Below are 23,652 nucleotides of genomic sequence, written 5' to 3'. Positions count from 1 at the left end.
CTTTATGGTTTGTAAATCAGGTTAAATTATTACAATTCCACTGGGTTTAATGTTACTTTAGCAAACTGGTGTATGCCATTTGATACAAAAGGGAAGAAATACTCAAGAAGAAGAATTGAAATTTTGATAATTTAATACATTATTGATTTGAAATGTATATAAAACTTATGCTTGATTACTATGCATTTGTATTAAAATAGATGCTGAAATGTTGCCTGGCTCTTGGAGTACTGTTCTCTAGCAGGACAGGGCATAGTTCGAAAGCTTAAAAGAAAAGAGATTAGAGTATGAGTCAGGAGGCAATGCAATATTCCTTATAGGAAGGTGTTACTGTTAAGTCAGAGAATTTCTTTTTTTATTATTCAGATTTTTAATAATATTCTAGAGCCAAAATTGGCTCAAATGTTGCGAGTGTTTAAAAAAAAAAAAACACACCTGTATGCTGACCTAATGCTAACCAGTTGCAGATTAAACATAAGAGATGTTATATCACTTAGTGAGTGCCTTCATGGGCTGACTTCATGAAGTCACAAATTGTTGACGTACACTCAAAAGTGCAGGGCTCCGAGGTAAAGGCAAATTAATTGGATTAAGTGGACAGCTCTTTCAAAGACCAAAGAGAAAATGCTGGAAAATCTCAGCAGGTCTGGCAGCATCTGTAGGGAAAGAAAAGAGCTAACATTTTGAGTCCAGGTGGCCTTTTGTCAAAGCTTTTATCCAGCTCTTTCAAAGAGCTGGCACAGCTACAAGGGACCAAATGGCCATCACCTGTTCTGTCATTCTATGTCTGTGATGAACACCTATGTGATTTTGGAAGGACAAACAATAGGGGACCAGCCCCCTCACAATGTTCCATCTCCAAAAGCCAATGCTTGGTGAAAGTAAAATTCCTGGTATCCCAGAAAATGCTTCATAGAATTTACAGTGCAGACGGAGGGCATTCGGCCCATCAAGTCTGCACCGGCCCTTGGAAAGAACACCTTACTGAAGCCCACGCCTCCACCCTATCCCCGCAACCCCACCTAACCTTTTGGACACTAACTGGCAATTTAGCATGGAAACCGGAGCACCGGAGGAAACCCACACAGACACTGGGAGAAAGTGCAAACTCCACACAGACAGTCGCCCGAGGCCGGAATTGAACCCGGAACCCTGGAGCTGTGAGGCAGCAGTGCGAGCCACTGTGCCATCGTGCCGCCCCAGAGACTTACTGCAACTTGTCTCAGGATGTGACAATATTGTAAGGTACTTGGGTTGACATCTAAACCTATTGATGAGATTAAATGAATGCTTTTTGTAGCACAAGATGTCTGCTTTTTACTGAAGCAATCCAAGACTATTTGTACCACCCCTCTCTTTCCCCATAACCTACTCTGCATCAAGTCATTCCCTTAATTATATAATGGCCTCTGCCTCAACTGTTCCCTGTGCCAAAGCATTTTGTGCTCCAATGTAAACCTACTTGTGACTATAAAGATTATTATTATTATAAATTGTCCATATGAAAACATTTCTCTTAACCTCGTGCTGTGCAGTATGTTAGCCACAAGCCACATTGTTGCTGATTGTGAATCACATTTTGTATTGTGTGTATGTTGCTTTCTTACCAGAGTTTGCACATATAGAAATACAGGAACAGCAGTAGTCAAGCCTGATCTACCACTATTCAATGAATATGGTTGATCTGCAACTGAACGTCATATTTGCCTCCTCTCCCTTAGATCTTTGTTGGACGTATAATCAATTCAAAAGCCAAACATCGCAGATCCTGGAAACCTGAAATAAAAACAGAAAATGCTGGGAATACTCAGCGAGTGTAGCAGCCTCTGGGGCGGGGGTCCGAGATTATGGACATAGTCTTTCAGGTGCCTGGCGGTTTTCTCAGCAGATCTTCTGATGCTTGGAATAAAAAACGTCTTTTGGCATTTTACAGGTGCTGGTTTAGCACAGGACTAAATCGCTGGCTTTGAAAGCAGACCAAGGCAGGCCAGCAGCACGGTTCAATTCCCGTACCAGCCTCCCCGAACAGGTGGCGGTATGTGGTGACTAGGGGCTTTTCACAGTAACTTATTTTGAAGCCTACTTGTGACAATAAGCGATTTTCATTTTCATAACACCATTACACTGGTCACATAGAGCCTCTTTTAAAAAAGGGTGCCCGATCAGCGAGCTACAAAAAGATTACCCCGGGGTCCTTGGCACCGTGAGGCAGCAGTGCTAACCACTGCTCCACCGTCACATTGCCTTGACAAGGTATAAATATTTAGTGATGGAGGATCATGTAGTGGGGAAGCCCTTTAATTATATTTCAATTTCCTTTCTGGGCGGAAAGTTCGTTACCTCACTGGTGAGAGATGTTAAAGTTGCAAAACAAGGTCTCACCAGTGAGAATCTCATTTTCCAATTCTCGTGTGATTTTGCACCCACGTTACCGTTTGCACTCATGGTGAATGTGGGCACAACATTGACCCCGATGTTTCAGATCTGTGACCTTTCATGAGAAAAATCTGTCCATTTTACTTTTAAAATTAAAATTTGATCTGGATTCAATTGCTGTTTTCGGAAGAGAGTTCCAAACTTCTATCAGCCTTTGTGTCTAGAAGTGTTTCTACTTTCACTCCTGCAATGTCTGCCTCTTTTAGACTGTCCTTTCGTCCTAACTTTCCCAACAAATGGAGATAAGGCCCTATCTGTTCCTGTAATATCTTGGATACTGCTATCAAATCATCCCATAAATAGCCGTCTGAATTTAAGGAAGGCAACGCTAGTTTGTTTAGTGTTTCTCCTAGATCCTTGGGATCCAGCTATCATTCTAGTGGATCTACACTGCGCTCTCCCCATGGCCAATGTATCCTTTTGAAGGTGTGGAAAACTACTAGAAATGCTGCAGGCCCTTGCAGAGTTGAAACATGACTCCAACCGACTTGTATTTTATTTCTCCAGATTTAAAGGCCAGCATTCCAGTAGCCTTTTTGATTATTTTCTGTACCTGTTCATGACCTTTTTAATAATTTGTATATTTGGACCTGGAAGTCTCTTTGGACTGCCACTGTTTCTAGTTTTCCACCACTCAGAATGTACCCTGTTCTTTCCTTTTTGCATCGAAAGTGGTTAAATTGGCATAGCCACATCAGTGATATATATTGGGCAACTCTAATTTCTCATTGTTGATGTTATACTGCGGAATATGCTGCACTGACCTTGATCTTTCTATACTGGGTGACCAAAATTACACCATCTTAATTGTGACCGAACCTTTATTTTGCATTAATTTATTACTTATTTACTCTTGTACTCTTAGCCTCTATTTTTAAAACCCAAACTCTGTCAACCTTTTTTATTTCCATAGTCAGGACACTTACACCTCTAAGGAATTTATATTTTGGGCTCTTGGCCATAGTTCGTCTGCCCTTGAAGTAGCCGTTAGATTTTATTTTGGTCAGATGCCCTTAACCAACATCACTAAAACAGTTTGGCTGTTTTATCTCACTGCCAATTGTGGAACCTTGCTGTATGCAAATTCACTTGCCACACTTTCTTCTATTACAACAGTGACTACAGTTCGAAAGTACTTAATTGATTGTGAAATACTTTGGAATGTCCTGAGGTTGTGAAAGGGACAATGTAAAATATTTTTATTTTGTATTTTTGTTTGTTATTCAAGCTAATCTTAATTTTTTGTGATACTCAACTCCGCAGCAATTGGACTCCTTTTATTGACTTACTATTGTGGATAATTATTGTTTTTAATTTTGTAATATATTATAGAATCTGAGCGCACCTGCTTAATTCCATATCACAAACAGAAGATACTGGAAATTGATGTTCTATCATCAGAACTGGGAGATGTTGTTTTAAGTTTGAGCCAGTATAGAAGCAGAGGAAAGGATTGGATGGTTGGGAGAAAGAAAAGAAGGGGGAAGGTATGTGATGGAGTGGAGGGCAGGGGTGATTAAATGGCAGAAGGGATGATGTTGTAAAGCAAAGGGGAAATAAGCAACGTGAGTCTGGAGGAGGTGTAAATAGATACAGCAGAAACTTTAGCAGTACCTGCTCTCTGAGAAATCACAGAGAAATGGGAGAGATCACAGGAAATGGGTGAGAATTTTGGCTTGTGGAACAGTAAGTATGGAAATATCTGTTCGCATATATGGATCTGAAACACAAAAATATAATTTAATTTGGAATTCATATGTAATTTCTTTGCAGTGTTAATGTAAGCTTACTTGTAATAATAAAGAATATTATTATAATGCTTCAGAGGAGATGTCGAGGAAAGAGGTTATGCCTGTGGAAGTGAGTTTTATTGGTTATCTTATGAAACAGAAGGAAAACAGAAAATAACAAAGGTGAACCATGTAAGAGTTGAGTAAAGAGCAGAACTTGTTCAAGGTTGAGTTCCCCCCCCCCCCCCCCCCCCTTTGGTATTTTGTATGTGCTTGTTTTGAGTGAATGGGGGGAAAGTGGACAAAGATAGAAAATAGGAAGTATTTCTGTAAGGATAGCTGTCAATTGGCGTTCTTGCGCACTTCTTTTTTTATTTTGGTTATCCTGCTAAGATTAGAGCTTTGAGTCTGTAGTTATATTTTCCCCAATAGTTAAACTTTAAATCTTTACACAATGCAGTGACTACTTATGTTTAAAATTGTCCACAAATTTTGTGGAGCGCTAAAGGCATTTTAAATCTGTCGGATCAATGCTGTTCCATATCCGAGCTGTCTGAGACTGCACCAACCTGTCAACTTCTCATCCTTCCCCTCTGACATGGGGTTGGATCTGGAATAAGGACTTCCACTACAATCTTTACATTGCACAAATAATTTGACAACCATGCAAAAATTGCAGAATAAACATTGTCAAAATAAACTAATTGAAAGATTTTAACCACGGTCATAAAGGACGAGGACTGGAATTCTTTTAACAACTTTCTCTGGAAGTTTGTGCTCAACAAACTGATCTTATGCCAGAATGTGATATTTTTCAATCTTTTTATCCAATCCTCATTTAACATTTCCGTATTAGGTCGGCAGTAGTCCGACGAGGGCAACGCCTCCTGTGCATGTTCCTTTCTCCTTATTTAAATTAATCATATTAACTTATTGAGTCTTGGTTCTTGCATCAGTTAGATGTTTTAATGGCTCCTGAATAGATTGTCCGTTTAGTGATAGTTGTACAGCATGATGGACATTTGTAGATTTTCATTTACTTTGATCTCCGTTAATGGTGGCCCTACTGCCTTGAAGAAATATTTGTCACTTGCTCTAGATTTAATTCTGTGCTGAAGTGGGGGGAGTGCTTTCTTTGGTATTTCTGTGATTTCAGGCGACATTAGAGAACCTAAGAAGTTAGGTCAGGGAAAGGAGTATAGAGGTAATTATCAATATGTAGTTTAGGCTGCTAGACTCCCTGTATAATAATTGAATTTATGTGACTATAAAACTAATATAAATGACTGGTGAATCATGCTGATTCTCATGAATCACAAGCCCAGTTTATCGCTAAATGCTCTCCCTTCCACCACATTCGTGATGCTTTCCTTTTTTTCAAATGCAATGGAGTGTCATTAGAAAATTGCAGACTTTTTACTATTGCTAACAAAGCCTCTGCTCTGCAACACTGATATGACATTATTTTGAAAAAACAATCCTGCTGGAGACTGAGGTAATGAATTTAAGTAGAGCAAGTATAATGTTGCATGTGCATTGCTCTTTATTCAATGGCATTGCACTCCAGATCTCTGCCATCACCTTCAGTCCTACAACCTCTTCCAGCCCTACACACACATATCTGTGCTCCTCTAATTCAGGCCTCTTCAGCATCCTCGTTTTATTTGTTCCACCATTGGTTTTGGGGCTTTAGCTGCCTAGGCCCTAAACTCTGGATTTCCTCCCTACACCACTTTGCGTTTCTACCTTGCTTTCCTCTTAAAACCTGACATACCTTTTCCTAGCTTTTGATCATCTACTCTGATATCTCCTCATGTGGTTCAGTGTCATTTTGTTTTATAATACTCGTATGAAGTGCCTTGGGACACTTTTTTATGTTAAGTCCTATATAAATGTACATTTTTGTTGTAATAAACTAGTCTGTGGAGTACTATTGTGCATCTCTTATGCTGTTATAAGTCTACTGATACAGGATCTGTAAGAACCCTATTTCAATATTTATTGCATTTGTTCAGACAATAATATGCTTATTCAAAATATAATTCTCACCCTAAACACCAGTGGCTGGCATTACAGCACTGCCTAATATACAGTTTCTTTAAGAAGTACTGTACCATTGAAATTTAAAGTTGAATATATTTAATATTGAATATCGGAGACCGTACTTTGACCATATTAATGTTTTTTTCTAAAGCAGAATTAAAGTCTAATGTGTTGTCCAATACATTAGCCACTAACCACCACTGGGCAGATTGTGAATTCAGATGCTGCTAATTGTAGTTTTGTTATGAGAGTAAGCATTATACATTTCTCAGCCAAATAATGATACGTTCTGGTTGTTCAGTGTGCCTATTTGTTACCTGATAAAATGCTGTTTAGCACGGTGAACAGGCTGCATTAAACATCTGTATGGAGTCCGAGTGAATAGTTGGAATAACCTCTGCATGCTGGAACAACAATTAAGCCCAACCAGCAGTACAACAAGGCACAATATGGCAAAAGGAAAACCACATGTTCTTAAGAGCTTGTTGTGGAACTGACCACAGGGATGACTTTGATGAAATTAGATTACCTCTGGCAGCTGCTGGACAAAAACTTGGAAGCTGCAATTTCTGCACATGTGCTGTGATAAATTCATGCCAGAATTCCAAACTTTGCTGAAGGAGAAAGGCGGTGTTTTCCATTTAAAATTAGTACATGTGGCAAAGAGTGTTACCGTAGCCATTGGTCTAGAAGAGAGTGATAGTCTTGTTTGTAAAATGATACGCATTATCTCTATAGTTTATCTTGCTCAATGTGGTCCATTTATTTTGTGTAAAACTCATACAATTTGGGTGGTAGGTTATTATTGATTACGAGGTTAACCTTGATGAGTGTCTAGTTGCTAACAGAAGGAATCCTGTTCATGAAAAGTGCAACTATTAATCTAAGCACTTCATTCTCTTTAGGAAGTTACAGCCAGCAGTCGTCATTATGTTGACCGGCTCTTTGATCCTGACCCCCAGAAGGTGTTGCAAGGTGTCATGTAAGTACTGTATGAGGATATGTAACCTATATCTTCTGGATCCTTGTGTAAACTTCCACCTCCATTATAATTTGAAAACTATGTCTCACTTGTGAGAAGCTAATCAGTCACATAGACTGCAGTTAATTAATTTAATGACTATTTACAATGCTGACTGTATATTTTAAATTCTGGGAATCAATGAACAAATGGTCTCAGCTGTGGCAATTAAATATACTTTGATCTCTGTATGCAACTGGTTTAATGGAAATTGTTACATAAGAAATATTTGGAACTTTTAGTTTAAAATCATAATTGTGTGGCAGTTTTTTTTAACATGCATACTGCTATGATTTAAAGTCCTGAAGAGAATCACATTTTAAATTCTGATCTCCAGATCAGTCATAATAAATAACAATGAAAGTGGTGTCCTAATTAGTTTTGTAAATAATGACTGTAGACCTCTCTTCTAAAGAAGAAGCTTAGTACTTGGTTCCAGTGATTTTTGACTGAGACACAATTTTGTTTGGCTTGCCTTATCAACCTAGAGGGAAAAAGTTATTTTCTTTAAACATAAGATGAGCTGGGATTTTAAAATGTTAACTCAGCAAATGGTGTTTGAATATCCCTTTGAAAACCAGGAATAACAAGACCAAGCACTATAGAGAAGGGCATCCTAGAAACTGACGTCACCTGAAACTGGTGCAACAACTGGGCAAAAAATACACTGGAAGTGGAAGACTGATGGTGGCCATATGTAGCCCACAGACAGCCCGTTGGTTTACAAAAGAACAATACAGCACAGGAACAGGCCCTTCGGCCCTCCAAGCCTGTATGGGTCATGATACCAACCTTTGCCAAAACCCTCAGTACTTCCTTGGGCTGTATCCCTCTATACCTATCCTATCCATGTGTTTGTCAAGATGCCTTTTGAACGCCGTTAATGTAAAATGGACACTTCTGAAATTGTGGGGATAGATAAGAGTATCCAGGAGTGCAAATTTTGGAAACAAAATCTTTTGCTTTCAAATTAAGTATTGAAGTATCAAACCATTTTGCTTTTGGTGGGTTTTTTTTAATGATCGTTTTGTGTCTTTGCTTAACTTTTTGTGCAGTGACATGAAGAATGCTGTAATTGGAAATAACAAACAAAAAGCAAATCTGATTGTCCTGGGAGCAGTACCAAGGTATTGTAATAATTTTATAATTTTCTATGTTCGGGTCATGGGACCAGGAGTAGGTCCTTTAACTTTGGAGCTCGGTCTGCCATTTGGTGTGAAATGGCTGATCTGGGACTAATTCAACTTGCCCACCGTTTCCCCATTATCCTTTAATATCTTTGTTTAACAGAAATCTAGGGTGGGATTTTCCACAATGCCCCGTGTCGTCTTTTGTGGTGGTGGCGATGGCCTGCCATTGGCAGGCAGCGGGATCAGAAAATCTTGCTGTTATCAACAGAGTTTCCAGTTCGATCTACCCCTTGCAGTGGGGGTTTGCCATCGGTCAGATCGGCCGGAAAATTATTCTCAGATTTTAAAATTAGCAATTGACCCAGCGTAATGACCATTTGTGGGAGAGAGTTACAAACTTCTACCAATCTGTGTCAGCCATCAGTTGGTCGGATTTTTGCCATGTGAGCCAGAAAGTCGTGCCACTCCAGGACTCCAAACTCGACCGAGACTCCAGTACAGTACTGATGAAATGAGGCACTGTCAGAGTTTCCGTCTTTCAGATGAGATGTTAACCAAAATCATCTTTCTGTGTCACCTTCGAAGTACTTAAAAGATCCCATGGCATAACTTCCGACCAGTATTTAAATGTTTATCCATCAATCATCATCAAAAAGACAGATTATCTGATTTTAACATATTTCTGCTGATGGGAGAGTACTCTGAAAATTAGCTGCCACATTTCCTACATTAGAACAGCGACTAGGCTTCAAAGTTCTTCATTGGTTGTAAAGTGTTTTATGACACCTGGTGGGTCGTGGAAGATGTTGAATAAATAAAAAAGTGTTACCTGACTTCATTTTGAAAGGACAAGCTCTAATTATATGCTATGTGCCCTTGTCTTGGATTCCCCAACCAGTAGTAGTTTCTCTTGACCTGCGTTATCAGTTCCCAATAATAACTTAAACTTCGAATAAATTACCCCAGAACCTTTAAAAATGCACCAATAGAAAGGTGGACAAATATTTAATTTTATTTATTCTTTCACAGGATGTGGCTGTCGCTGGCTAGGCCAGCATTTGCTGCCCATCCCTAATTGCCCTGAGAAGGTGGTGGTGAGCGTTTTTTTTAACCACTGCAGTCCATGTGGTAGTGGTATACCCACAGAGCTGTTAGAAAGGGAGTTCCAGGATTATGATCCAACGACTGTGAAGGAACAGCAATATAGTTCCAACACAGGATAGTCTGGATGGCAGGGGATCTTGCAGGTGGTGGTATTTTCATGCATTTGCTGCCCTTGTCCTTCCAGGTGGTGGAGGTCATCGATTTGGAAGGCACTGTCGAAGGAACCTTGGTGAATTGCTGAAGTGCATCTTCTATATGGTGCACACTGCTGACACTGCTTTGGTGGTTATATATGGTGCACACTGCTGCCACTGCTTTGGTGGTGGAGGAAATCAGTGTTGAAGGTGGTGGATGGGGTGGCAATCAAGCATCCCGTTTTCCACATTACCTGAGTAGATGCCAGTGTTGTAGCTATACAGGAAGAGCTTGACGAGGGGCATGGCTAATTCTGGAGCACAAATATCTAGTACTACGTATGGAATGCTGTCAGGTCCCCTAACCTTTGCACTATCTAGTGCGTTCAACCATGTTTTGACATCAGATGGAGTGAATGGGATTGGCTGAAGACTGGTATCTGTGATGGTGGGGACCTTGGGGAGAGGCCGATATGGATCATCGACTTGGCACTTCTGGCTGAGGATAGTTGCCAGTGTTTCTTCCTTGTCTTTTGCACTGATTTGCTTGGCTCCTCCATGATTTTAGATATTTGTGAAGCTGCTGTCTCCAATTAGTTGTTTAATTGATCAGCACAATTCACGCCTAGATGTGGCAGAACTAACTAGTTGGATGTGGCATCACTTAGCTCTCAATGTTGCATGCTGCTTCTGCTATTTGGCATGCAAGTAGTCCTGTACTGTCGCTTCACCAGATCGACACCTCAGCTTGATAACCTGCTTAGATAAGGAAGAACATCTTGTGTGGCTAAGCCTTAATAGCTCCTGAGAAGCATTGCCCATGTTTTGGGACAGATAGGTAATTTCACTTCGAAACAACACATTTGGAGGATGGGGCATGTCAAATTCACTTTCTTGCAATCCAAGGTGTTTTCTGAGGGACTAAGGACTGTAATTGGTGTAGAAGAGACTTTGTTTTTCACTGTAATATATATGTGATGCAGTGAATTTTTGAAGCTGGTGAGGGGCAATGTTCCCTTTCCTATCATTACCAACAATTAACTTGTGCAGGGTGAAAACACTTGTCCAAAATATAGAACTTTTGGAGAGCATCCTGATAATTCAGTTCTTATGCACTAAAAGGACAATTTTCCAGAAAGTTGAATGAAGCAAAGCGAGCAATATAACCAAAGTGAAAATTTAGTATAATTTGAATTATCAAATTTAAACTAAAAAGCCCTATACAGGCCAATTGGTGCAATCTGCTCGAGCAACTTCAAGTATTTTGGAATTAAAAAAATTGTGTACTTTTGACTTCAACTTGAGTTTAAATATTTTCAATTACCTTTTTTGTTTTGCAGGTTACTTTACCTACTGCAGCAAGAGACTTCGACAGTCGAACTTAAAACCGAATGTGCGGTCGTATTAGGAAGTCTTGCAATGGGCACAGAAAATAATGTCAAGTCTTTGTTAGATTGTCACATAATTCCAGCATTGCTACAAGGTACTGCTGTTTTGAATGCATTAAAGTTCAAGCGATCATCATTTTGGTTTGTTTGGCATGAAGCTGCCCTATTGATTTTCATGGTAGTACTGAGTCATTGAGACCAGAACAATCTCAAGGTTCATCCCTGGCCTGTACTATTAGTTATTGTCAGCTTGCTTCAGCATCCTAGGCTACTTTGGAGGTGTGAACAGCCAGGATTCCTGTTTTTGATTGCTGTTCAGTGACTCCTGTTTGGAAAAAGTTGCAAATATTAACATCTGGCTAATGCATGATGAGGTTCAAGCTTGCCTGTGATGTGTTCCAAGCCCATGTGAACAAAATGATGAATGGCCATATAATTAAGTTAATGGAAATTTGCTGCTGCACACAGACCTGATGCGTAACTAGACATTTTTTTATTCATTTGTGGGAATGTTACTTGCAAAGCCAGGATTTGATGCCCGTTCCTAACTGCCCTTAAGAACGTGGTGGTTCATAATTTTATTGCAGGGGTTAACCTGGATCCTTTTTTTTTCTTTTTAATTTTCGAGTATCCAATTTTTTTTTTCCCAATTAAAGGGCAGTTTAGCGTGGCCAATCCATCTACCCTGCACATCTTTGGGCTGTGGGGGTGAAACCCACGCAGACGTGGGGAGAATGTGCAAACTCTACACGGACAGTGACCCAGGGCTGGGATTCGAAACCGGGTCCTCAGTGCCACAGTCCCAGTGCTAACCACTGCGTCACATGCCACCCCCAACCTGGATCGTTTTGCAAATTATTGTAGAATCGTAGAATGGTAACATCACAGAAGGCAGCCATTTGGCCTGTTGTTTCCATGCTCTGTCTTCCAGTTCTCTGGGAGAGCAACTCGACTAGTCCCCCACCTTTTCCTCAGCCCTGAAAATGTTTTTATTTCAGATAATTAATCAGTTCCCTTTTGCAAGCCATAATTAAATCCCTCTCCATCACACTCTTGTGACGAGCATTCTAGATCCTCTCCACATGCCATGTAAAAATGAATTTCCACAGGTCACTGTTGTTTCTGTTGCCAGTTGTTTCCGGTTCTCGACACATCTGCCAATTGGAATGGTTTATCCCTATCTACCAGAGACCCCTCACAATAGAGCCAAGCCTCATTATGCATTTTTGGCTGACAGCTTCGACATCCATTAATTTGTTGAAACCGCTGCACCGAAGGGAAAACATTGCTTACTTGTCAGTTATTTCTCTCTGATCTATTCTGCCAATTACACAATGTTTATTTACATAAGATAGATGTTTCAAGTGCTTGCAGTTCCTGCTACTGATAGTTTAAAATGTCTGGATATAGGTCTAGTAAAAGCTGTTTTATTTTTTTTTAAGGTATCAGTGGCATGGAAGTGCCAACAGTTGGCATGGAGTGTGAGGGGCCATTGGGGAGGGTTTGGGGGGGCATGTGGCACAAGTTGGCATGGAGGGGGTGAGAGCAAGAGGATTTTTTTTTTGTTCTCTATTATTGATTTTATTGCAATTGGGAAGAAGTCCCAGAGCACTGAGGCAGGCCTTTTAAACCTCAACACCTGATCACTCACGTGGCTGTTTCCGAATTCTTTCTGGGGGTGACGGGCTGACTTCTGTTATCACCTTCCCCAAACCCCAGGAGGAAATCTTGCCTTTGTCGGCACTTCAGGTGGATGAGCTGAGCTGGAAAATTTCCTGATTTTCCTAACCTACTTCCATGTTCACCACTACTTTGTTTCCTGTCACTCAATTAAATCTGTATCCATGGTACCACTGTCCTTTTTATTCCATGGGCTTCAACTTTGCTGCCCTTGTGTAGCCCTTTTTCAGATGCCTTTTGGAAGTCCATGTTCACCAGATTAATTTCATTACCTTCATTAACCCCCTATATTTGCACAAGCTCCCAGTGTCTGCATGGGTCTTAACCTCCACAGCCCAAAGATGTGTAGCATAGGTGGGTTAACCTTGCTAAATTGCCCCTTAATTGGAAAATGTAAAAGAAAATTAACCCCCTGTTTTACCTCATCAAAACCTCAAGTAAGTTAGTTGGACATGATTTGTCTTTAACAAATCTGAGCTGGTTTTCCTTAATCCAGATTTGTCGAAGTGGCTCTTAATTTTGTCCAGAATGATCATTTTGAAAGGTTTTCCACCACTGGTGTTACACGTAATGGATTACAGTTGCTGGACTTATTTTGCACCGTTCTTTAAACAAAGGTGTAATATTTGCAATTTTCTTGTTCTTTGGCCCCTGCTTCTAAAGAGAATTGGAAGGTAATGGCCAGGGCCTCCACAGTGTCCACATCCCTCAATATACTTGGATACTGCATCACTGACTCCCTTGATTATTTCCCAACTGTAAACACAACCAGCACATCAAGCCTACCACCTCCACCAATTTGCAGACCATCCAGTGCCTCAAGTTACTTCATCTTTCGCTATGACCTGGGCATCACCTTCCTTATTAAAGACAGATGCAAAGCATTGAGTTAGTGTCTCAGCCATGCCCTCTGCTCTGCTGCATAACTCCCTTTTCAGGTACTAATTGGCCATTCTTCTCATTTTACTATCTTTTTACTATTTATATGAAAATACTTTCACATTTCTCCTTGTATAAGCTGCCTGTCTCAACCCATAACCTCGGACTTCTCATTTATTTTTGTATTTGCCATGATTCTCAATTGTAATATCAACTTGATGTCTGTCACATGCACGCTTTTTCTGCTTTGGATTTGTTGCTTTTCCCCCTTGATGTATCTCTGCTTTTTGAAGGCAGCCCTTTGTTTTGTTTAAATCTTGCTAGTCAGTCTTTGATTCCAGTTAACCAGGGCTGGACCTTTTCTCACCCCATTGAAATTGGCCCTCCCCCAATTAATCGTTCTTACTCCAGATTGCTCCTTGTTCTTTTCCATTGCTGATCTAAAACTTATGATATGGTGATCACAAGTGTTTCCCAGTAACACTTGAACCACCTCATTCCCCAGAGCCATACCTACCATTTTCTCTTTCCCAATTGGGCCAGAAACACATTAATTTGGAAAATACTCCTGAACTTACTTCATAAATGCTTCTCTCTCTCTGTCCTTTACACTACTTGCACATTTGTTCCTCTATATTTTTCCCATTTAGATGATGGCTATAGAATATACCTGGCTGTGTAATGGTACCTCTATTTTTTATTAGCTCTCACCAAATAGATGCTGTCCTTAACCCTTCTAGGCCATCCTCTCTCCTGACCGATGCTCCCACCGCTCCAACGTACCTCATCCACTGACCCCAGATCCTCAAGGCCGCTACCACCATGGGGCTGGTGGAGTATCTCGCCGGCGGGAACGGCAGAGGTGATGTTATCAGCGCCCCCAAGCTGGTGCCCCTACATGATGCTGCCTCCATCTGCTCCCAAACTGACCCTGCCCCTGCCACTCACTTTCTTATCGTAGCAATATTGGCCGCACAGCAGTAATTATTGAAATTTGGCAGGGCAAGCCCCCCCTCCCCTCGATTCCTCTCGAGCATCACCTTCTTCACTCGCGGGGACTTACTCGCCCAGACAAAGCCCAGAATGATTTTGTTAACCCTCTTAAAAAAGAACCGCGGGATGAAAATTGGGAGGCATTGGAATACAAATAAAAATCTTGGTTGGACCGTCATCTTAACCATCTGCACCCTCCAGGCCAGCGACAGCGGTAGCGCATCCCATCTCCGAAACTTGCCCCTCATCTGCTCGACCAACCGGGACAAGCTCAACTTGTGTAACCGGCCCCAGTCGCGCGCCACTTGTACCCATAAGTACCTAAAACTGTCCCCCACTAACCTAAACGGTAGCTCCCCCAGCCGACCCTCCTGACCTCTTGCCTGGACTACAAATATCTCACTCTTTGTCATGTTTAGTTTATATCCCAAAAACCAGCCAAATTCCCCCAATGTCACCATGATCTCACCCATCCCTGCCCCTGGATCTGCTACATATAAGAGCAGGTCGTCCGCGTACAGCGAGACCCTGTGTTTCCCCCCCCCCCCCCCCTGCCGAACCAGCCCTTTCCAGCCCCTTCAAGCTCTCGGAGCAATTGCCAGCGGCTCTATAGCTAACGCAAACAGCAGTGGGGAGAGGGGGCATCCCTGTCTTGTCCCCCGGTGCAGTCTAAAATAGTCCAAGGTCATCCTATTCATCCTTGCACTAGCCTCCGGGGCCTGGTACAACAGCCTAACCCAGTCGATTAAAGCCCCTTACGAACCCAAATCGTCCCAACTCCTCACATAGATAGTCCCACTCCACCCGGTCGAACGCCTTCTCCACGTCCATGGCCACAACTACCTCAACCTCCCTACTCTCCGTGGGCATCATAATCACGTTGAGCAGCCTTATATTGGCCACCAACTGCCTGCCCTTGACAAACCCGGTTTGATCCTCCATAATCACATCTGGCACACCATCTGCAATCCTGGAGGCCAAAACTTTGGCCAGCAACTTGGCGTCCACATGAAGCAGGGAGATCGGCCTATATGACCTGCATAGCTCCGGGTTCTTGTCCCGCTTCACTATTAACAAAATAGTGGCCTGTGACATCGTCGGGGGCAGCACCCCTCCATCCCTCGCCTCATTGAAAATCTTGACCAGCAACAGCCCTAATATCCCCGAGAATTTCTTGTAGAATTCCACCGGATACCCGTCCGGTCCCGGGGCTTTACCCGACTGCATTGCCTTCAAGCCCTCAACTATTTCTTCAGCCCTAATCGGGGTCCCCAGCCCATCCACCAGCTCCCTGCCCACCCTTGGGAAGGTCAGTTTATCCAAAAAGCGTCTCATCCCCTCGGGCCCCGTAGGGGGTTCCGAGTGATAGAGTCTACTGTAAAAGTCTCTGAATGCCCTGTTTAGCCCAGTCGAGTCCCCTACCAAATTCCCATCCCTCTCTATTTCCCTGGCTGCCTCCCTCTTCCTCCGCTGTTGTGCCAGCATTCTGCTGGCCTTCTCCAGATTCGTAAAATGCACCCTTCGCCTTTCTTTTAAAAAAAAAATAAAATAAAATAAATTTCGAGTACCCAATTCATTTTTCCAATTGAGGGGCAATTTAGCGTGGCCAATCCACCTACCCTGCACATCTTTGGGTTGTGGGGGCGAAACCCACGCAAACACGGGGCGAATGTGCAAACTCCACACGGACAGTGAGCTGGGATCGAACCTGGGACCTCGGCGCTGTGAGGCAGCAGTGCTAACCACTGCGCCACTGTGCTGCCCCGCCCCTCTAATTTCTAAGCTGCTCCACTGCCTTGCCTGTGGACAACACCCCAAACTCCGCCTGCAGCCTCTGACGTTCCCTTAAAAGCTCCACCCCCCCCCCCCCCCCCGCGGTCGCCGCATACCTCCTATCTATCTGTCGGATCTCCTTTTTAAAAAAAAAAATATATATTTTATTGAAAATTTTTGGCCAACCATCACAGTACATTGTGTATCCTTTACACAGTAATATAACAATATAAATAACAATGGCCAGTTTTATAAACAAGAAATAAATAATATATAAACAAAAACAAAACTAAATGGCAACTGCCTTGTCCCAGATAAATATTCTCCCAAAATATGTTTTAACAGTCCAATATACAATTATCTATAACAACAACCTATACATATTATACTTATATATTAACATCCCTGAGAATCCCTCTGGTTCTCTCTCTCTCTCTCTCTCTCTCTCTCTCTCTCTCTCTCTCTCTCTCTCTCTCTCTCTCTCTCTCTCTCTCTCTCTCTCTCTCTCTCTCTCTCTCTTTCCCCCCCCCCCCCCCGGGCGGCTGCTGCTGTTGTCGTCTTTTCCATTCCCTCTATCTTTCTGTGAGGTATTCGACGAATGGTTGCCACCGCCTGGTGAACCCTTGAGCCGATCCCCTTAGGACGAACTTAATCCGTTCCAGCTTTATAAACCCTGCCATGTCATTTATCCAGGTCTCCACCCCCAGGGGCTTGGCTTCCTTCCAACAGTATCCTGCGCCGGGCTACTAGGGACGCAAAGGCCAAAACATCAGCCTCTCTCGCCTCCTGCACTCCCAGCTCTTCTGCAACCCCAAATATAGCCAACCCCCAGCTTGGTTCGACCTGGACCCCCACTACCTTCGAAAGCACCTTTGTCACCCCCACCCAGAACCCCTGTAGTGCCGGACATGACCAGAACATGTGAGTGTGATTCGCTGGGCTTTTCAAGCATCTCGCACACCTATCCTCTACTCCAAAAAATTTGCTAAGCCGTGTTCCAGTCATATGCGCCCTGTGTAACACCTTAAATTGAATCAGGCTTAGCCTGGCACACGAGGACGATGAGTTTACCCTACTTAGGGCATCAGCCCACAGCCCCTCCTCAATCTCCTCCCCCAGCTCTTCTTCCCATTTCCCTTTCAGCTCGTCTACCATAATCTCCCCCTCGTCTCTCATCTCCCTATATATGTCTGACACCTTACCTTCCCCCACCCATGTCTTTGAGATCACTCTGTCCTGCACCTCCTGCGTCGGGAGCTGCGGGAATTCCCTCACCTGTTCCCTCGTAAAAGCCCTCAGTTGCATATACCGGAATGCATTCCCTTGGGGCAACCCATATTTTTCGGTCAGCGCTCCCAGACTTGCAAACGTCCCATCTACAAACAGATCTCTCAATTGTGTTACTCCTGCTCTTTGCCATGTTCCAAATCCCCCATCCATTCTCCCCGGAGCAAACCTATGATTATTTCTTATCGGGGACCACACCGAGGCTCCCGTCTTTCCCCTATGCCGTCTCCATTGCCCCCAGATTTTCAGAGTAGCCACCACCACCGGGCTTGTGGTGTATTTCTTCGGTGAGAACGGCAACGGCGCCGTCACCATGGCTTGTAGGCAAGTCCCCCTACAGGACGCCCTCTCCAATCTCTTCCACGCCGCTCCCTCCTCTTCGCCCATCCACTTACATACCATTGAGATGTTGGCGGCCCAGTAGTACTCACTCAGGCTCGGTAGCGCCAGCCCCCCCTATCCCTACTACGCTGCAAAAATCCCTTCCTCACTCTCGGGGTCTTCCCGGCCCCCACAAAACTCATGATACTCTTCTCAATCCTTTTGAAAAAAGGCTTCGTGATCACCACCGGGAGGCACTGAAACACACAGGGGAATCTCGGGAGGACCACCATTTTAACCGCTTGTACCCTCCCTGCCAGTGACAGGGATACCATGTCCCATCTCTTGAAGTCCTCCTCCATCTGTTCCACCAACCGCGTTAAGTTTAACCTATGCAATGTACCCCAATTCTTGGCTATCTGAATCCCCAAGTAGCGAAAGTCCCTTGTTACCTTCCTCAGCGGTAAGTCCTCTATTTCTCTGCTCTGCTCCCCTGGATGCACCACAAACAGCTCACTTTTCCCCATGTTCAGCTTATATCCTGAAAATTCTCCAAACTCCCCAAGTATCAGCATTATTTCTGGCATCCCCTCCGCCGGGTCTGCCACATACACCAATAAATCGTCCGCGTAAAGAGATACCCGGTGTTCCTCTCCTCCCCTGAGTACTCCCCTCCACTTCCTGGAACCCCTCAATGCTATTGCCAGGGGCTCAATCGCCAGTGCAAACAATAATGGGGACAGAGGACATCCCTGCCTCGTCCCTCTATGGAGCCGAAAATACGCAGTCCCCCGTCCATTCGTGACCACGCTCGCCATCGGGGCCCTATACAGCAGCTGTACCCATCTAATATACTCAGCTCCAAAGCCAAATCTCCTCAACACCTCCCACAAATAATCCCACTCCACTCTATCAAATGCTTTCTCGGCATCCATCGCCACCACTATCTCCGCTTCCCCCTCTGGTGGGGGCATCATCATTACCCCTAGCAGCCTCCGTATATTCGTATTCAGCTGTCTCCCCTTCACAAACCCAGTTTGGTCCTCATGGATTACCCCCGGGACACAATCCTCTATCCTCATTGCCATTACCTTGGCCAGAATCTTCGCATCCACATTCAGGAGGGAAATAGGCCTGTATGACCCGCATTGCAGCGGGTCTTTTTCCTTCTTTAGGAGAAGCGATATCGTTGCCTCCGACATAGTCGGGGGCAGCTGTCCCCTTTCCTTCGCCTCATTAAAGGTTCTCATCAGTATCAGGGCAAGCAAGTCCACATATTTCCTATAAAATTCGACTGGAAATCCATCCGGTCCCGGAGCCTTCCCCGCCTGCATACTCTCTAATTCCTTTCACTACTTCCTCTATCTCGATCTGTGCTCCCTGCTCCTCCACCTTAGGAAATTCCAGCCGGTCCAGGAAGCACATCATTCTCTCCTTCCCATCCGGGGGCCGAGCTTCGTATAATCTTTTATAGAATGCCTTGAACACTCCATTCACTCTCTCCGCTCCCTGCTCTATCTCTCCTTCCTCATCCCTCACTCCCCCTATTTCCCTCACTGCTCCCCTTTTCCTCAATTGATGGGCCAGCAACCTGCTCGCCTTCTCCCCATACTCATACTGTACACCCTGTGCCTTCCTCCACTGTGCTTCTGCAGTACCCGTTGTCAGCAAGTCAAATTCTACGTGTAATCTTTGCCTTTCCCTGTACAGTCCCTCCTCCGGTGCCTCCGCATATTGCCTGTCCACCCTCAGAAGTTCTTGCAGCAACCGCTCCCGTTCCCTACTCTCCTGCTTTCCTTTATGTGCCCTTATTGATATCAGCTCCCCTCTAACCACTGCCTTCAGCGCCTCCCAGACCACTCCCACCTGAACCTCCCCGTTATCATTGAGTTCCAAGTATTTTTCAATGCACCCCCTCACCCTTAGACACCCCCCCCCCCCCCCCCCCCCCCCCCCCTCATCTGCACGGGTCTACTCCTCCCATCTGCTCCATAAAATCTTTAAGCACCTTGGCTGCAGCCGGCCTCCTTCCAGTCCTGGATCTCGACCTGTCCAGCCCTGGCTCCAGCACCGTATTAAAATCTCCCCCCATTACCAACTTTCCCACCTCTAGGTCTGGGATGCGTCCTAGCATGCGCCTCATAAAATTGGCATCATCCCAGTTCGGGGCATATACGTTTACCAAGACCACCGCCTCCCCCTGTAATTTGCCACTCACCATCACGTATCTGCCCCCGCTATCCGCCACTATGGTCTTTGCCTCAAACATAACCCGCTTCCCCACTAGTATAGCCACCCCCCTGTTTTTCGCATCTAGCCCCGAATGAAACACCTGCCCCACCCATCCTTTGCGTAGTCAACCAACACAGTACATTGTGCATCCTTTACACAACATTGTAACAATACAGATAATAATGACCTTTTTAAAATTTAAACAAAAACAACAACAAATAAATAAATATTAAATAACAAAAAATAAAAACTAGCCCTAATTGGCAACTGCCTTGTCTCAGGCCACCCCCCCCCCCCCCCCCCCCCAAGTCCTGGGCCGCTGCTGCTGCCTTCTTTGTTCTCCCCTATCTATCTTTCCGCAAGATATTCGACGAACGGTTGCCACCGCCTAGTAAACCCTTGAGCCGACCCCCTTAGGACGAACTTAATCCGCTCTAACTTTATGAACCCCGCCATATCATTTATCCAGGTCTCCACCCCCGGGGGCTTGGCTTCTTTCCACATTAGCAATATTCTGCGCCGGGCTACTAGGGACGCAAAGGCCAAAACATCGGCCTCTTTCGCCTCCTGCACTCCCGGCTCTTGTGCAACCCCAAATATAGCCAACCCCCAGCTTGGTTCAACCCGGACTCCTACTACTTTCGAAAGCACCTTTGTCACCCCCATCCAAAACCCCTGTAGTGCCGGGCATGACCAAAACATATGGGTATGATTCGCTGGGCTTCTCGAGCACCTCGCACACCTATCCTCCACCCCAAAAAATTTACTGAGCCGTGTTCCAGTCATATGTGCCCTGTGTAATACCTTAAACTGAATCAGGCTTAGCCTGGCGCACGAGGACGACGAGTTTACCCTGTTTAGGGCATCTGCCCACATCCCCTCCTCAATCTCCTTCCCTAGCTCTTCTTCCCATTTCCCTTTTAGTTCGTCCATCATAGTCTCCCCTTCGTCTCTCATTTCCCTATATATATCCGACACCTTACCGTCCCCCACCCATTTCTTTGAGATGACTCTGTCCTGCACCTCTTGTGTCGGGAGCTGCGGGAATTCCCTCACCTGCTGCCTCGCAAAAGCCCTCAGTTGCATGTACCTGAATGCATTCCCTTGGGGCAACCCATATTTCTCGGTCAGCGCTCCCAGACTCGCAAACTTCCCATCCACAAATAGATCTTTCAATTGCGTTATACCTGCTCTTTGCCACATTCCATATCCCCCATCCATTCCCCCCGGGGCAAACCTATGGTTGTTTCTTATCGGGGACCCCCCCAGTGCTCCGGTCTTTCCCCTATGTCGTCTCCACTGTCCCCAAATCTTCAGTGTAGCTACCACCACCGGACTCGTGGTATAGTTCCTTGGTGAGAACGGCAATGGGGCTGTCACCATAGCCTGCAGGCTGGTCCCCCTACAGGACGCCCTCTCTAATCTCTTCCACGCCGCTCCTTCCTCCTCTCCCATCCACTTACTCACCATTGAAATATTAGCGGCCCAATAATACTCACTTAGGCTCGGTAGTGCCAGCCCCCCCCTATCCCTACTACGCTGTAAGAATCCCTTCCTCACTCTCGGAGTCTTCCCGGCCCAAATAAAACCCATGATACTCTTTTCTATCCTTTTGAAAAAAGCCTTCGTGATCACCACCGGGAGACACTGAAACACAAAAAGGAATCTCGGGAGGACCACCATCTTAACTGCCTGCACCCTCCCTGCCATTGACAATGCTACCATATCCCATCTCTTGAAATCTTCCTCCATCTGTTCCACCAACCGCGTCAAATTTAGCCTGTGCAATGTGCCCCAATTCTTAGCTATCTGGATCCCCAGGTAACGAAAGTCTCTTGTTACCTTCCTCAACGGTAGGTCTTCTATTTCTCTACTCTGCTCCCCTGGATGCACCACAAACAGCTCACTCTTTCCCATGTTCAATTTATACCCTGAAAAATCCCCAAACTCCCCAAGTATCCGCATTATTTCTGGCATCCCCTCCGCTGGATCCGCCACATATAGTAGCAGATCATCCGCATATAAAGATACCCGGTGTTCTTCTCCTCCCCTAAGTATTCCCCTCCATCCCTTGGAACCTCTCAGCGCTATCGCCAGGGGCTCAATCGCCAGTGCAAACAGTAATGGGGACAGAGGACATCCCTGCCTTGTCCCTCTTTGGAGCCGAAAATATGCCGATCCCCGTCCATTCGTGACCACACTCGCCACTGGGGCCCTATACAACAGCTGCACCCATCTAACATACCCCTCTCCGAACCCAAATCTCCTCAACACCTCCCACAGATAATCCCACTCCACTCTATCAAATGCTTTCTCGGCATCCATCGTGCTTCCGCATACTGTCTGTCCACCCTCAAAAGTTCTTGCAACAACCGCTCCCGTTCCTTACTCTCCTGCATCCCTTTATGTGTCCTTATTGATATCAGCTCCCCCCTAACCACCGCCTTCAACGCCTCCCAGACCACTCCCACCTGAACCTCCCCATTGTCACATTGTCATTGAGTTCCAAGTACTTTTCAATGCATCCCCTCACCCTTAAGCACACCCCCTCATCCGCCATTAGTCCCATGTCCATTCTCCAGGGTGGGCGCCCTTCTGTTTCCTCCCCTATCTCCAAGTCCACCCAATGTGGAGCGTGATCCGAAATGGCTATAGCCGTATACTCCGTCCCCCTCACCTTCGGGATCAACGCCCTTCCCAAAACAAAAAAGTCTATTCGCGAATAAACTTTGTGGACATAGGAGAAAAACGAGAACTCCTTACTCCTAGGTCTACTGAATCTCCACGGGTCCACCCCTCCCATCTGCTCCATAAAATCCTTAAGCACCTTGGCTGCTGCCGGCCTCCTACCAGTCCTGGACTTCGACCTATCCAGCCTTGGTTCCAACACCGTGTTAAAGTCTCCCCCCATTATCAGCTTTCCGGTCTCTAGGTCTGGGATGCGTCCTAGCATTCGCCTCATAAAATTGGCATCGTCCCAATTCGGGGCATACACGTTTTCCAACACCACCATCTCTCCCTGTAATTTGCCACTCACCATCACGTATCTGCCCCCGTTATCCGCCACTATAGTCTTTGCCTCGAACATTACCCGCTTCCCCACTAATATAGCCACCCCCCTGTTTTTCGCATCTAGCCCCGAATGGAACACCTGCCCCACCCATCCTTTGCGTAGCCTAACATGGTCTATCAGTTTCAGGTGCGTTTCCTGTAACATGACCACATCTGCTTTAAGTTTCTTAAGGTGTGCGAGTACTCGTGCCCTCTTTATCGGCCCGTTAAGCCCCCTCACATTCCACGTGATCAACCGAGTTGGGGGGCTTCCCACCCCCCCCCCCCCCTTGCCGGTTAGCCATCATCTTTTTCCAGCTTCTCGCCCAGTTCCCACGCGGCTGTATTTCTCCCAGACGGTGCCCCCCCGCCCATCCTTTCCCGCACCCCCCCCCCCCCCCCCCGCTAGACCCCCCGCTAGCGTAATTACTCCCCCCATGTTGCTCCCAG

At 45.0% G+C, this 23,652-nt stretch overlaps 1 protein-coding gene across 6 annotated transcripts in view; it reads left to right on the top strand.

Moving 5' to 3' along the window:
* Positions 1-23,652, top strand: part of armc8 (armadillo repeat containing 8) — a 141,238-nt gene that overhangs the window by 6,501 nt on the left and 111,085 nt on the right. For all 6 annotated transcript variants that reach the window (XM_072479242.1, XM_072479262.1, XM_072479279.1 and 3 more), the window contains 3 exons: positions 7,115-7,191; positions 8,286-8,357; positions 10,939-11,081. In XM_072479242.1, the coding sequence (XP_072335343.1) occupies positions 7,115-7,191; positions 8,286-8,357; positions 10,939-11,081 (292 nt within the window). The remainder of the gene's footprint in view (positions 1-7,114; positions 7,192-8,285; positions 8,358-10,938; positions 11,082-23,652) is intronic.

This window comes from Scyliorhinus torazame, chromosome 2, assembly GCF_047496885.1.
Source record: "Scyliorhinus torazame isolate Kashiwa2021f chromosome 2, sScyTor2.1, whole genome shotgun sequence".
Taxonomy (NCBI): Eukaryota; Metazoa; Chordata; class Chondrichthyes; order Carcharhiniformes; family Scyliorhinidae; genus Scyliorhinus; species Scyliorhinus torazame.
This window is presented reverse-complemented; position numbering and strand designations above follow the sequence as displayed.